At 44.2% G+C, this 16418-nt stretch overlaps 1 protein-coding gene across 1 annotated transcript in view; it reads left to right on the forward strand.

Annotated features, from left to right (window-relative positions):
• LOC137373748 (adenylosuccinate synthetase isozyme 1 A-like) overlaps positions 1-16418 on the forward strand; it is a 61684-nt gene that overhangs the window by 41591 nt on the left and 3675 nt on the right. The window contains exons 10-12 of the mRNA XM_068039039.1: positions 9947-10071; positions 11153-11250; positions 16114-16263. Coding sequence (XP_067895140.1) covers positions 9947-10071; positions 11153-11250; positions 16114-16263 — 373 coding nt within the window. The remainder of the gene's footprint in view (positions 1-9946; positions 10072-11152; positions 11251-16113; positions 16264-16418) is intronic.

The following is a 16418-nucleotide window of genomic DNA, read 5'->3' on the forward strand; positions in this document are numbered from 1 at the left end:
AATCGCTATACAACATACAACAGGGTTCTTCAGACATGTTGATCGGTGATAAATGGTTTCTGACTGTTGAAATGATGTCTGCAGAAGGAGAATATCAAGTCAACATAAAGTGCCAGATAGACACTGGTGCATCATGCAACATCATGACCTTCACAGACCTGTGCGAAGTGGCTCAACTCAAGTTACTCTGAGAGCCCACATGCAATGACAAGAACGAAGATCTGGCGTTCCAAATCATAGACGGCAAGCAAAAGCCACTCATCTCAGCAGAAGCAAGTCTAAAGCTTGGACTAGGAACCCTCAACATGTTATAAGAGAAAACCCAGGAGATGGCCTACAGGAGCGGGCACGGCACTGGAACAAGAACGTCTTTGACAGTCGCAAGGTGACACGAGTCAGACAGGCGGTGAGGAAGAGGAAGATCTGGCAGCCGTCTGCTGAGGCACCCAAGGTGGAGGCTGTGGGAAAGGAGCGCTCAGATTCCTCAGAACGGGCAGACAAAATCAAGGAGAAATGGCAGAAATCCAAATTTCATTTTGACATACTGCCGAACCATTGCCAGAATTGAGCATTGGAGAGCCAGTCAAGGTACAAACGTTCAACACACTCAACAAGAGTCAGTGCAAGTGGCAACTTGGGACCTGCATATAGCAGTTGTCACCTTGCTCGTATGCGGTGACAGTGAAGGACCAGAGATATCGTCACAACCGCAGGCACATACACACAACTGGAGAAGCCGGTCCTTCATGGCAGGTGGCCAATCAGGAAGATGAAAACTCACAACTGCACAGACCACAGAACAATCATCAGCCCAGAGGGTCACAGCACCCCAACAACGGAAATGGAACAACAACAGTTACTGCGGCAACAAGTGACAAGGGAATGACGTTCGTTGGAGAAGGAAAATCAACCAGATGAGCAACCAATAATGACACACACACGTACCATTAAGAGACCAGCATGATTTAATGACTGTGTACGATGCATATGCAGAGGCTGGCAAGAATGACGAACTACTAATGCATGAGAACGTTTGTGTGCATAGTAGGTAACTTGGGCAACTCACCGTGCCAATGATAATACCTGAAAAGGAGGATGTCTGGGAAAGAAATGCAATACTGTACTAATGTGCCTCCTGGCTTGCTGTAGTCATGTGACCTCTACCATGAGGTAGTCTGAGTGCAGGCAGCCATTACGGTCAGTTTCAATAAAGACTCAGTATACACCAGACTGGTGTCCTGTGAGCTCATAACAGCCTGCAGCCAGGGCAGGGAGCAAGGGTAATGCAGATGCCAGCTCAACATAAGGCAAGGTCACACACAAGTTGTGATGCAGAGGACTCAGATGAGCACTTCGATGAGGCAGGCTACAAAAGAAGGCTAATGGGTATGCACAGTAAAAATGCTTGATGCATTGGCAGGCCTGCCGGAATGCCTGTGTGAAATGTCAAAGAGCATGGAGGAGTCTGGCACCAACTTTACACATGGATTTGCCTACGTCATATGGACTGCACCAGTTCCAGAAGGCCGTTTGCCACCACCTTCTCAAGGGCAGTTAGGGATGGGCAACAAATGCTGGCTTTGACAGCGATGCTGACATCCCACGACGAATAAAAAAAAACTTAAAACCCATCCTTTCCAGCATGGAACTAGTGGCCAACTCCATTAGCATACTTGCAGACCTGAGCATGATGCAGCATCTGGAGGCTGATAATGGAGCTTCCACTGCAGCACAAATAGAAGCCACAATACATCTGGGTGCTGCATTGGGAGCTCCGTCTGCTGTCAGGCAAGGTCAGCTTGTTGCCATGCAAGCTCAGAGCTTGGCCTCCTTCTGAGAACCCTTCCCCCCCCCCACCCCCCCAACTTTCTTCTAGCATCTTGCTCTGCTCTGCGTGCCCTCCACTCATTTTCCCAGTCATGTTGTATTCCAAGAGGAATGTCTACTCCTGCACCCATGCCTGGGAGCAACTTGTTTCTGCAAAAGCCTTGAAGATAGGACCAAGTCCTTAAGTACCTGTAGACTTTAGCAACTTTAAAGAACGCTAGAAATCACACAATACTTATACAATTGTAGCAACAGCCAGTAGAAATCAATCTACAACTAACCTGAAAGTAGCTGTTGATCCCTTTAAATAGCACTGGTGGGAGTTCCTTACTGCTGCTGAATGAGTGTTCAGTCATCAAACGGCATTTACTGGAATGTTGAGTTCCAAATGACAACACTGGCAAACTCTCACCATGCGCTCTATAGTTCTCATCAATTTGGTGTCTGGTGTGACTCACACCAAAGTGTGCACGCACATTGTGGAAGGCATTTTGGACAACTAAGGCCACTTGTAGCACTCAAGCAATAATTTTATTTATTATTCATTCATGGGATTTGGTGTTACTGGCTAGGCCAGCATTTATTGCCCATCCCTAATTGCTCTTGAGAAGGTGGTGGTGAGCCGCCTTCTTGAACTGCTGCAGTCCGTGTGGGGTAGGTACACCCACAGTGCTGTTAGGAAGGGAGTTCCAGGATTTTGACCCATTGACAGTGAAGAAACGGTGATATAGTTCCAAGTCAGGATGGTGTTTGGCTTGGAGGGGAACTTGCTGGTGCTGGTATTCCCATGAATCTGCTGCCCTTGTTCTTCTAGGTGGTAGAGGTCGCGGGTTTGGAAGGTGCTGTCGAAGGAGCCTTGGAGAGCTGCATAGTGCTACACACTGCTGCCACTGTGCTTCGGTGGTGGAAGAAGTGAATGTTTGTGGACGGGGTGCCAATCATGCAGGCTGCTTTGTCCTGGATAGTGTTGAGCTTCTTGAGTTATTGGAGCTGCACTCATCCAGGCAAGTGGAGACTATTCCATCACACTCCTGACTTGTGCCTTGTAGATGGTGGACAGGCTTTGGGGAGTCAGGAGGTGAGTTACTCGCTGCAGGATTCCCAGCCTCTGACCTGCTCTTGTAGCCACGGTGTTTATATGGCTACTCCAGTTCAGTTTCTGATCCACGGTAACCCCCAGGATGTTGATAGTGGGGGATTCAGCGATGGCCATGCCATTGAATATCATGGAGTGATGGTTGGATTCTCTCTTGTTGAAGATGGTCATTGCCTGGCACTTGTGTGGTACGAATGTTCCTTGCCACTTACCAGCCCAAGCCTGAATGTTGTCCAGGTCTTTCTGCATACGGTCTCGGACTGCTTCAGTATCTGGGGAGTCGTGAATGGTGCTGAGCATTGTGCAATTATCAGTGAACATCCCCATTTTTGACCTTATGATTGAAGGAAGGTCAGTGATGAAGCAACTGAAGATGGTTGGGCCAAGGAGACTACCCTGAGGTGCTCCTGCAGTGATGTCTTGGGACCGAGATGATTGACCTCCAACAACCACAACCATCTTCCTTTGTGCTCGGTATGACTCCAACCAACGGAGAGTTTTCGTCCTGATTCCCATTGACTCAAGTTTTGCTAGGGCTCCTTAATGCCATACTCGGTCAAATGCTGCCTTGATGTCAAGTGCAGTCACTTATCACCACACCCATGCATCTGCATTTTGTGCCGAATGAATAATTCTATTAATACAACTCAGTACCCCATTAGTTTTAGCTGCAATTTCTCTTTATCAGTCATGAAACTTTAGTGATTTGTGCACAATGGCACTAAGATCTTTTTTCTCTCTCAACCTTTTTCAGTATTCTCCCCTGCAAAAGAAAAGTATATTTTTTATTGGCCCTACCAACATGCATGACACTACATTTACCTAAAATAAACACTATTTGCCAATGTATGGCCCACTTCCCGAACGCATCTAAATCCTTTTGGATTTGACTGCAGTCTTCTACCATCTTAGCCTATGCACAGATTTAGGTGCCATCTGCAAACTTACTTATCATACTCCCAACATGACTGTCCAGGTCATTAATAACGATCAATAAAGTCCATGAAACTAGCAGACCTAGGACTGATTCCTGGGGAACACAACTAGTAAAATGTCTCAAAGATGAAGCACATCCATTAACTACAACTCTTTGGCAGTGGGATTGGAGCCAATTCAAATTTCTACCATGTAAGATTCTATGTGTAGTCGCCTAGTGTGAAGTACCTTTTCAATGGCTTTCCTTCATCCCCCCGAATGACTGCCTCAAAAAACTTCACCAAATTTGACAAGCAGCACCTATTTTGTCAGGAGCCATATTGTGAATTTCCAATGGACTCTCCCTTTCCCAGTGATCATAAAAAGGCATCTGTAAAGATTCCTTTGAGCATCTTCCCAGTAATGGATGTCAGACTGATAGGCCTGTCATTCCCTGGATCTGATTTGTCCCTTTTTTTGAAAATAGGAACTGTGTGTGCTAACTTCGAGTCTAAGGGAACTATTGCTGAACTATTGAAGATATGGATAAGAGGCACACAGAGCAGATGCCCCCTCTCTTTAATCACCCTTGGATGGATATTATCAAGTCCTAGAGCCCTATAAATTTTGAGCTTTCCTAATCTATTCAAGATGGCATTCGCATTATTAGTATTAAAATAGATAGTATTCAATACTGAGCACCATTGGGGGAGGCATAGTGGTAATGTCACTAGACGTGTAACCCAGAGTCCCAAGCTAATGCTTTGGGGACATGGGTTTGAACCCCATCACGGCGGATGATAGAATTTGAATTCAATTAACAAATCTGAAATTAAAAGCTAGTCTAGTGGTGACTATGAAACCATTGTCAATTGTTGTAAAAACCCATCTGGTTCAGTAATGTCCTTTGGGGAAGGAAATCTGCTGTCCTTACCTGGCCTGGCCTACAGTGACTCCAGACCCACAATAATGTGGTTGACTCTTAAATGCCCTCTGAAATGGCCTAGCAAGCCACTCAGTTGTATCAAACCACTGCAAAGTCTAAGAAAAGTAATGAAACAGAACGGACCACCCGGCATCGACCGAGGCACAGGAAACGACAACGGCAAACCCAGCCCTGTTGACCATGCAAGGTTCTCCTTACTGACATCTGGGGGTTGTGCCAAAAATTGGGAGAGCTGTCCCACAGACTAGTCAAGCAAAAGCCTGGCATAGTCATACTCATGGAATCATACCTTGCAGACAATGTCCCAGACACCACCATCACCATCACCATCCCTGTGTCATGCAGACCCCCACCTGCTGAGAATGAGGCATATTAATTTTGTCATATGAATATTGATTTTAAACTGTTGCTGGAGGAAGAAATGACTTGTTAAAGAGATCACCAGACCTTTGACTGGAGGACATTTGCATACTACGAGACGGTGCTTGCTACTACTCCCTGATCCAACTAACCCAAATGGATTTTGATTACCAGATATTGAAGGTGTAAGAAAGTGCATTCCAGGGACTGCTAAGATGATACAATCCACAAACGCAGGAGTGGGTAAGCCAGTTAGTCACATGAGTGATCTGGTGGCCAACTTGGAGTTGAATTGTGCCACACAGAAAGGAACAGATAGGAGTTTGCAACTGAAGCTGGAACAAGAAAGCCTCTTTCCTGGCTGTCTCTGTTTCGCTTTTTCCCAAGCCACTAGGCCCACGGAAGACATGTAAACCACAAGAGAGAAAAGACTCTGGCATCATGGTCGCGTCGCATATTCGTAGTCGTTAACTGGATTAGAGTTTAAGATTAATAAACTTCCACCCTTCTTGTTTAAAGCTAAGGAAACCTGTCTGATTTCTTTGCCTTACAATTAGAGCAGTGAACAAGGATTCACTGTGGGGGAGCTAAACACATGGTGTTTCTAAAATTAAACTCTGTTACAGTTAAACCAGGTAAAGGCTGAGAGGGAACCCCTAGACCCCCTCTCACCTGGTCGTAACACCTGAGTATGTCCTGTCCCACCGGCAGGACTGATCCACTAGAGGTGGTAGCAGAGTAGTATACAGTCAGGAGGGAGTTGCCGTGGGAGTCCTCAACATTGATTCAGGACCCCATGATATCTCATGGCATCAGGTCAAACATGGGCAAGGAAACCTCCTGCTGATTGCCACCTACAGCCCCACCTCGGCTGATGAATTAGTGCTTCTCCATGTTGAACACCAATTGGAAGAAGCACTGAGGGTAACAAGGGCACAAAATGTACTTTGCATGGGGGACTTCAGTGTTCATCATCAAGAGTGGCTCAGTAGCACCACTACTGACCTAGCTGGCCGAGTCCTAAAGGACATAGCTGCTAAACTGGATCTACAGCAGGTGGTGAGGGAGGGGAAAACATGAGGGAAAAACCTACTTGACCTCCTCCTCACCAATCTACCTATCGCAGATACATCTGTCCATGACAGTATTGGTTGGAGTGACCACCGCACAGTCCTTGTGGAGACAAAGTCTTGTCTTCACATTGAGGGCACCCACCATCATGTTGTGTGGTACTACCACCATGCTAAATGGGATAGATTTCTAACAGATCTAGCAACTCAAAACTGAGCATCCATGAGGCACTTTGGGCCATCAGCAGCAGCAGAATTGTATTCAACCACAATCTGTAACTTCATGGCCCAGCATATCCCCCACTCTACCATTACCGTCAAGCCAGGGGACCAACCCTGGTTAAATGAAGAGTGCAGGAGGGCATGCTAGGAGCAGCACCAGGCATACCTAAAAATAAGGTACCAGCCCGGTGAAGCAATAACACAGGACTACTTGCATGCCAAACAGTGGAAGCAGCATGCAATAGACAGGGCTAAGCGATCCCACAAGCAACCGATCAGATCTAAGCTTGCAGTCCTGCCACATCCAGTTGTGAATGGTGGTGGACAATTAAACAACTGACAGGAGGAGGAGGCTCCACAAATATCCCCATCCTCATCAGTGCAAAAGACAAAGCTGAAGCATTTGCATCCATCTTCAGCTAGAAGTGCCGAGTGGATGATCCATCTTGGCTTCTTCCTGAGGTCACCAGCATCACAGATGCCAGCCTTCAGCCAACCCGATTCATGATATCATGAAACGGCTGAAGACACTGGGTACTGCAAAGGCTATGGGCCCTGACAACATGCCGGCAATGTTACTGAAGACTTGTGCTCCAGAACTAGCCGCGCCCCTAGCCAAGTTGTTCCAGTACAGCTACAGCACTGGCATCTACCCGGCAATATGGAAAATTGCCCAGTTATGTCTTGTGCACAAAAAGCAAGACAAATCCAATCTGGCCAATTACCGCCCTATCAGTCTACTTTCGAACATCAGCAAAGTGATGGAAGGGGTTGTCGACAGTGCTATCAAGCGGCACTTACTCAGCAATAACCTGCTCACTGACGCTCAGTTTGGGTTCCACCAGGGCCACCCAGCTCCTAACCACATTACAGCCTTTCTTCAAACATGGACAAAAGAGCTGAGATCAAGAAGTGAGGTGAGAGTGACTGCCCTTGACATCAAGGCAGCATTTGACCAAGTAGGGCATCAAGGACCCCTAGCAAAACTGAAGTCAATGGGAATTGGGGGAAAACTCTCCACTGGTTGGAGTCATACCTAGCACAAAAAAGGAAGATGGTTGCGGTTGTTGGAGGTCAATCATCTCAGTCCCAGGACATCACTGCAGGAGTTCCTCAGGGTAGTGTCCTAGGCCCAACCATCTTCAGCTGCTTCATCAATGACCTTCCTTCCATCATAAGGTCAGAAGTGGGGATGTTCACTGATGATTGCACAATGTTCAGCACCATTCGTGACTCCTCAGATACTGAAGCAGCCCATATCCATATGCAGCAAGACCTGGACAACATTCAGGCTTCGGCTGATAAGTGGCAAGTAACATTTGTGCCACACAAGTGCCAGGCAATGACCATCTCAAACAAGAGATAATCTAACCATCTCCCCTTGACGTTCAATGGAATTACCATCGCTGAATCTGCCACTATCAACATCCTGGGGGCTACCATTGACCAAAAACTGAGCTGGACCAGCCACATAAATACTGTGGCTACAAGAGCAGGTCAGAGGCTGGGAATTCTGCAGTGACAAACTCACCTCCTGACTGCCCAATGCCTGTCCACTGTCAATAAGGCACAAGTCAGGAGAGTGATAGAATACTCTCCACTTGCCTGAATGGGTGCAGCTCCAACCTCAAGAAGCTTGACACCATCCAGGACAAAGCAGCCCGCTTGATTAGCACCCCATCCACCACTCTCAGTATTCACTTCCTCCACCAGTGACGCACAGTGGCAGCAGTGCGTACCATCTACAAGATGCACTGCAGCAACTCACCAAGGCTCCTTCAATAGCACCTTCCAAACCCGCAACCTCTACCACCTAGAAGGACAAGGGCAGCGGATGCCTAGGAACACCACCATCTGCAAGTTCCCTTCCAAGCCACACACCATCCTGACTTGGAACTATATTGGCGCTTCTTCACTATCCCTGGGTCAAAATCCTGGAATTCCCTTCCTAACAGCACTGTGGACCTACACACCAAGAACTGCAGTGGTTCAAGAAGGCAGGTCATCACCATCTTCTCAAGGGCAATTAGGGGTGGACAACAAATGCTGGCCTAGCCAGCGACGCCCACATACCGCGAGCGAATAATAAAAAAAACCTCATTTGGAACATAAGCATCATCTAGAGTAGTACAGACTGATGCAAAATGGGCATTTAGTAGCTCTGCCAATATCTGAGAATCAGTTTGAATCTACCCTACACTATTCTTGAATGGCCTTTTAAGCCCTTAATGATCTTCTGGCTTCTACCATGGATATAAAAGCTTTTGCTATTACTGCCACAGATACATCTTTTCCAAAGATCACTTGGCTAATCTTACAGGTGTTTTTGTCTCCTTTCATTGCTTGTAATACTTTTCCCTGTTTTCCTACAAGATAAATGCCTTAAACGTGTAGAATATCTTCTGTTTCAATCAAATTTGCCGCTGTCGATTCCTCATTAACCATAATGATTTTGTTTGATGATGTGCTCTTCTTATAACCATAGGGATATAACATGGCTTTGTTCTGTTTGCCTATCTAAAAGGGTTGCCCAGTCAACTTTTGCTAGGTCGTCAGCTATTTTTGTAAAGTGGGTCCTCTTAAAGTCTGAGATGGTTCCCTACTGGACCATTTAATACAAGGAAGTCTCCCATTATTGCATTTGGGCCTAGGCTAGAAGCCTTTTTCTTTAGTTCACTTTCCTCATCTTCCATTCCAAACAAGAATCGAAGAATATGCAGGGGAAATCCATCCCTTTGCAGAAAAGTCTGGAGGGGAGTGGGGTATGTTTAGAAATATTTTTACAATCCGCCTTGACTGCTAGAAAGACTTCCCAGAAAAAGAGTGCAAAACAAAAAGCATTTAAAAAGAATTTGGGATTTTATATAGTGGCAGTCCGTAGTTGCAGCCTTAATTAGCAACAATAATACTCCTGTTTACTCAAAGTGCTTTCATGACGTGAACCACCTATTCCTTACAGGCATCCCCAACATAAGGCATTAGGAGCCAAAATCATGACATGTGATGTCAAATTCCATGCTGTTGCTGAACAGTGGGCAGGTGCCCAGCATAACTGCCACTGGAAATCAAGAAGGATACAAACAACGGCCCTCACCTTCCAAAATGGCATTGCTACAAAAGCAGAGCAGCAACAGAAAATCCAACCTACCAACTCTACCATAGAGTCTGATCATGTACTCTGTCAATAAATCTACTCTTATCAAAAAGAAAAAAACTAAATATAGTTATGGATTTGGAGATTACTCCAGAACCCATAATAAAGTCTCCTAATAAATTTCTTCCCATAATTATCTGAGTTGGCATTGCTGTTATCTTAGGTTAAATCTGTTGTCTAATACTGTGCAGACATTATGGCAGTAAGATTTGGATAGTCCAACCTTTGGTCTAAATAACTCTTTGTATGTATATATATTTTTACATGAAGTTTCATTATAAATGTAAGTACTACTGTATACCAAGATTAAGCTTGCTTCATGTGTCAGTTCCTGAAATTGAACTGGAACATTTCAGGAAATCGGTGAACTGCTGCAATCTCGAGGCAAAGAAGTGGGTGTAACTACAGGCAGAAAGAGGCGCTGTGGCTGGTTAGACCTAGTCATACTGAAATATGCTAATATGATCAATGGATTTACAGCGTGAGTACATTGAACCAGATTCCATTTTATATATTGTGTTAACTGTAAGGAAAGTGCTTCCATTTATTTAGCACTTTTACATCTCAAAACAACCCAAAGCATTTCATAGCCAAAGATCAGGCTTTGCTGCGTTACCCACTCCCTTGCCCCCACAATGTTTAAATAACCATTTGGCATTTACTGTTGTGGTTCAAGAATGGCAACATCCATAAAATCACACCCTTGCATGAGTCACTGTCTCGAAAAAAGGGGAGAAAATTGAGTGGCATTCAATGGAATAAAAATCGGGAGAGATGTAAAACGGGCTGCTGATATCCTATCACCCATTTACGTTAACAGACAACATCAGCCCATTGTCTGATTTGGCTCAACACTGCCTCAAAAACACTGTGCTGCTCTTCTAGCTCATTTTATTGCATTTACATTCCTTCTGAATTTCAGAATGCAGATAGCATTTTGCCACAAGGCAAATATTTATTTTCTGCTCTTTACATTTGTTGGACATTTGTAGTGCACTACAAAGTCATGAAAAATAAGTTGATGTTGTGCTCAATCACTACTGTAGCTAAGTTAGTCTCTCAAAAGCAGCATAGTTATCGTGACCAGTATGGCACACAATTTTTTCACACTCCTAATGATGTAACTTTGACTGTTTCTCTCTGACTCCTTTTTTAAAGGGGTAATGTACTTTTAAAACAATGTTGTATAGGCTCCTTCTGTCCAACAAAGTATTCCCCAAAATGTTTTGTTGGTCATTTGAGGAGTAAAAACCAAAAGCACATATCCTGTATTGTACAAAAACATGTCCCCAGATACATGACTGGCATTCTAATGTACCAACAGAAAGATACAACAGAAGCCCATGTAACTTGGAAACCTACAATATATTTATTGTAAAACACCTCTTTGAGCTCCTAATAGAGTAACTGAAACAATTCCTCATGGCACTGTGGTACATAGGTACTGGCATATCCACCTAAGTATCAAAAGAAATGAAAGTTGTCATGCCAATAGAATGTAATTGCTAAAGAATTGGCTCCCTCATTCAATTTTAACAAAGAAATTATTTCTAAACCCATAGCTTGGCATTAATGAAGCTGGATATCCTGGAGGTCCTTGATGAGATTAAAATCGGTTTAGCTTACAAACTGAATGGAAAGGGAATCCCATATTTTCCAGGTATTGTATGCAACACAGCAACCAAATATTTTAGCCTCATGATTAATAATCCTATATCATTTTTCAACCTAGCTTTGTTTCGATGCAGGAAATATGCACTTCCATCAAGAAAACGGGCACAGCTTGAAACATCCACATCTCAACCTAGCATATAGATCTGGAATTGCAGAGAACAAGTACCATAAGCACCTTCAAAATTATGATTCACCTTGTAATATAAAGTATAAAATAGAAACTGTGATGATTGTCAAAATAAAAACCACAGAGCCAGCCAGCATTTCAGACATATGATTACTCTGTCACTCAAGTTTACTTCAGTAAACTCAGCCCCATCAAATATATGTACATTTAAAATCCCATTAATATTCCCTACAGCTGTTGTTTAAGCCATATGATAGAATACTTTATTCTACATATAAGCAGTGTTTCTGTGGCATGCTCATGACTTTATGGGGGAGATTTTCAGCCTCCCCCAAAATGGGTAGAGTGGCTTCGGCATCCACCTACGTGGGGTAGAGACACAAGCCAGTTTTGGGTTCATACCTTATTTGCATATAATGAGTGAGCTGTGAGCCCTACTCATGATGGTCTTTGGCAGTTCACACATGGAAGGATGTGAATTCAAGCAGGGGTATCACCACTTAAAGGCAACCTACACCTCTTAAATGTGCTTTACCTGTGCTGCATGCTTCAGACTACAAATGTAGAAGATACAACAGTCTGAGTTCTGCAAGGGCCCTTCAATTTTCAGACAATACTGTGGAAGTTCTTGTACAGAGAGTCATGAGGAAGAAGGAGGATTTGCTTCCAACTAATGGAAGAAGGTGTCAAGTAAAATTGTATTGTAACAGCTTGCAAAGATGTCTGAGCAGTTGACAGCCCCTAGTATAGTGCGCAGGATCCAGCAGCAATGTTCAAAAAAATTCAATGATTTGACCAGTGTTAAGGTAAGACTGCAGCTCATAGCTCTCTTACTCTTTGTTTAACCTCAGCACTCACAAGTCTACCTTCCTCTGATTCCCATCACTTTCTGCCTATCACAGAATCACATTTCACTGTACCATTTTCTGTTGCTATTTGCATACTCTATATCTGTTATTGTCCTCACAATTACTGCCCTCACTGTGACATCTTTCACACATTTCTAAACCATGCTAATCTGATGCACACTTCACAACCCTTCAGCAGACTACACACTGACAACCTTGTAAAAAAAAAATTGAATTCCCTTAGGACTCTCTGTTCAATGTTTCGAAGATAACTCCAAATTTAAGCAGAAGTGAGACTTAATTTGAGCAGCAGTTTTCAAAGAACAATTGAGAATTATATTACCCGTTAATGTCCTTTGGATAGTAGGCATGGCCCATTCCTTGTTCCTTCTACTCACATACACATTTGCATTTGCATCTGTCCTGATCGGTGTCTCTCCTTGCCCTACTACACTGAGAATGACCCAAACCTACTAGGATACCCCAAAAAACAGAACTACAGAAAGATCCATCTAATTTTGTATCTTCCACACTTCCCACCATTCCCCCCTTTTCTACCTAATCAGGAGCCTGGCAAGGTCTGTGGCTAGCACAGGTCTTGGGCTTCCGTTATTTGTTTTTTAGCCTCAGCGCAAACTATTTCTGTTTTCATGGTGATGGTGTAACCCAGGATCTTGGTGACTAGGAACATAGGAACAGGAGTAGGCAATTTAGGCCCTTGAGCTTTTTCCGCCATTCAGTGAGATCATGGCTGTCTGTGACCTAACTCCATATACCCGTCTTTGCCCCATATCCCTCAATATGAACATTAGCGTGAATGAAAGCCTGGACAGGACACCAAACCATCACATCACTCCAACACACTTCTCATGCAGAGCAGTGGAAGTGAGGCATAGCCTCAAGTTAGGCAAATGCTGTTCTCTCCTGGCATGACAGCAAACCTGCTCCCCTGCCAGCTACTCAACCAATGCCTGTGTTAGTGCCAGATTGCCCCAGCTGTAGCTGAAATGCCTCAGTCTGCAATTGTGCCCTTTCAGGTCAGAGCCCCGTGAGGTTGCTCAGGGCCATCTCAAATGCTCTCAGTGAATGAACAGTAGCTAACCACTGGCATTACAACCACTAAGGTAGCACCTCATATGAGCATCTAAAACAGGCACAAAGGGTTTGCACAAAGGTGACTTTTAGTTTGTTCATAATTGAAAAATAAACCATTTGGAATCAGTTTCTTGTTTTGCAGAATTTCTTTGGATTGCTGTTTATTAATCATGCCACAGCATGTGGTAGAAGTACCCATGCTGGTGTTTAAAGTGAGGGCATTCATCTAGAGGGTGGAAAAACTGGATCTGATAGTAGGATAGTCTGTTGGCATGGCAGGAGTGTGGGAGGGGATGATTCAACCAAAGCATTCCTCAGTGATCTGCTTGCATACATCAGGGTCCCAATGGTTTGCTCAGTCAGAGCTCTGGTGGAGATGTGGCTCTGATTGTATCACTCCTCTTTGTCTCTGCTCAGGTTTAACCCTTATCCCCAAGCAACCAACCTGACACCCAATAGTCTGGAGTGGATGGGGGATTGAGGTTGGCGAAGGCTAATTGAAAAGACTAATCGGCAGGCAATTGGGGCTGACCTGCATAATGTGATTACTGACATTGCATATCAGCTGCAAATTCAGTCAGTAGAAGCCCTTCTTGTTTATATTTTCTCTTTTTTTATGCAGAGTGCTCAAGGTTATGCGGGTGCAGTCAATAATGCTCTGCACCTGGGAAAAGCTTGCTATCCTAGCAAAGCAGGACGACAGAAACCTGTCTTCCTGCTTTGTTACCATGGTAGGGTATGTTTCATCCTTTCCTTCCAAGGCACGAGACCCAATATTCATTATCTTCAAAAGTTTCAATGCCAATTTTAGGCTGAACTCTGGTCTCCCCTTGTCCAGTCAGTTCCCACCTACATCTGCAACTCTTCAATACCCTCCACCACCTTAACAGTTTCCAGTTTATTGACCCTAATGTCTCCTATTCACCATGAATATCCAGTCCCTCTATACCTCCATTCCCCACCGAGACATCCTGAGAGCCCTCTGCTCTTCTCTGAACAGAGGCCCAACAAGTTCCCATCCACCACCGCCCTTCTCCACTTGATTGAACTTTTTGTTACATTGAACAACTTCTCCTTTTGACTCAACTCACTTCCTTAAAATAAAAAGTTGCTATAGGAACCTGAATGGGTCCTAGATATGACAGTCTTTTCGTGGGATACATGGGACATTCTTTGTTCCAGTCCTACACCGGTCCCCTCTCTCACCTCTTTTTCTGGTCCATTAATGACTGTATTGGTACCACTTCCTGCTGTCGCCAAGAACTTGAAAATTTTGTTACTTTGCTTCCAATTTTCATCCTTCCCTGGCCTTCACATGGTTCATTTTCAATTCTTCCCTTCCTTTCCTTCTCCATGTCCATTCCTAGGGATAGGCTATTGACCAATATCTACTATAAGTCCACTGACTCACACAGCTACCTTTAGTACACCTCCTTCCACCCCACTTCCTGTAAAGACTCTATTCCATTCTCCCAATTTCTCTATCTCCATTGCCTCTGTGCTGACGATGCCACCTTCCATTCCAGTATTTCCAAAGTGTCTTCCTTTCTCAACTGGAGGTTCCCCTCCACCACGGTTGACAGGGCCGATGACCATGTCCATCCAATTTATCACACTTGTGCCGTCATTCATTCCCCTCCCTTCCAGAACCACGATAGGGTCTCTTTTGTGTTCATCTTCCACCCCAGCAGCTGCTAGATTCAACAAATCATCCTATGCCCAGCATAATGTCACCACCAAACACATCTTCTTCTCCCATTCCATTTCAGCATTCTGAAGGGACTGTTCCCTCTGCTACACACTGGTTCACTCTTTAATTACCCCCAACACCCCCTCCACTTCCCATGGCACCTTCCCATGCAAGTGCAGGAAATTGAACACCTGCACTTTTGCCTCATCCCTTCTCACCGTGTGACCCTCAGCCTCTGGTTGCTTGTCATTTTAATTCTCCATCCCACTCTCACTCTGATCTCTCGTCTCCTATGCTGTTCTAATGAAGTACAGCGGAAGCTCGAGGAACAGCACCTCATCTTTCAATGATGCACTGTACAGCCTCCTGGAGTCAACACTAAGTTCATCAATTTCAGATCATAACCACAGCTCCCATTTTTCCAGACAGCAGCTGCTGTTATTGATGTTGTCTTTTACTGTTCTTCTAAACCATCTTTTGTTTCTCCACTTGTCCAATTACCATTCCTTTTGCCTTGCATCATCATCCTTTCGTCATTTAATCACTTCTGCCTTCCACCCTATCACAGACCTTCCCTTTTGTTCTTTCCTCCCGCCTCCCCCACCTCCCCCCCCACCCCACCACTTTCCGCTGCTTCTGTATTTGCTTAAAACCTGATACATCTCTAACCTTTGTCAGTTCTGATGAAAGTTCAACAGCCTGAATGGTTAACTCTCTCCACAGATTGTGCATGACCTGCTGAGTATTTCTCACACACTTATTTTATCTCAGATTTCCAGCATCTACAGTATTTTGCTTTTGTTTGATCTAAAACCACCTGATCTCACAAAAATGCACCATCAACTACATATGCTATGTCCTTTTATTCCACTTTTACATTTTGAAGTACAATATGTGGACATTTGAAATCATAAAACACTAATAACTACATTACAGTTTGCTACTGTTCTCAGGTATTCTGACTTCCAGCTTAGATGTTTCTATCCAGGTTATTTTAGTTATAATGTACAACTTGTTGCTATTCTATCAGAGCAAAGATACGTGTTACAGTATTATTACTTCACTGTTGTGGTTTATCCATTCCTTCAGCAAACCAGGAAATCCTGAACCAGGTAGAGGTTGAGTATGAAACACTTCCAGGCTGGAAGAGCAGCATTACCAATGCTCGGACTTGGGACGATCTCCCACCAAAGGCTCAAAACTACATCAGATTTATTGAAAATCATGTGGCAGTCCCAAGTGAGTTTTCAGGAATAGCAATGCAGAGAAGTTACTTGATAAGACTTTGTAGCAATTAAATTCAGATATACATTTAAGCAATAAATTCATCAGTATCTACTTTTGAGGATATTTCCTTTTACAAATATTTACCACAGGAACTTCTAATAGTGCAG

The sequence above is a fragment of the Heterodontus francisci genome, chromosome 9 (assembly GCF_036365525.1).
Source record: "Heterodontus francisci isolate sHetFra1 chromosome 9, sHetFra1.hap1, whole genome shotgun sequence".
Taxonomy (NCBI): Eukaryota; Metazoa; Chordata; class Chondrichthyes; order Heterodontiformes; family Heterodontidae; genus Heterodontus; species Heterodontus francisci.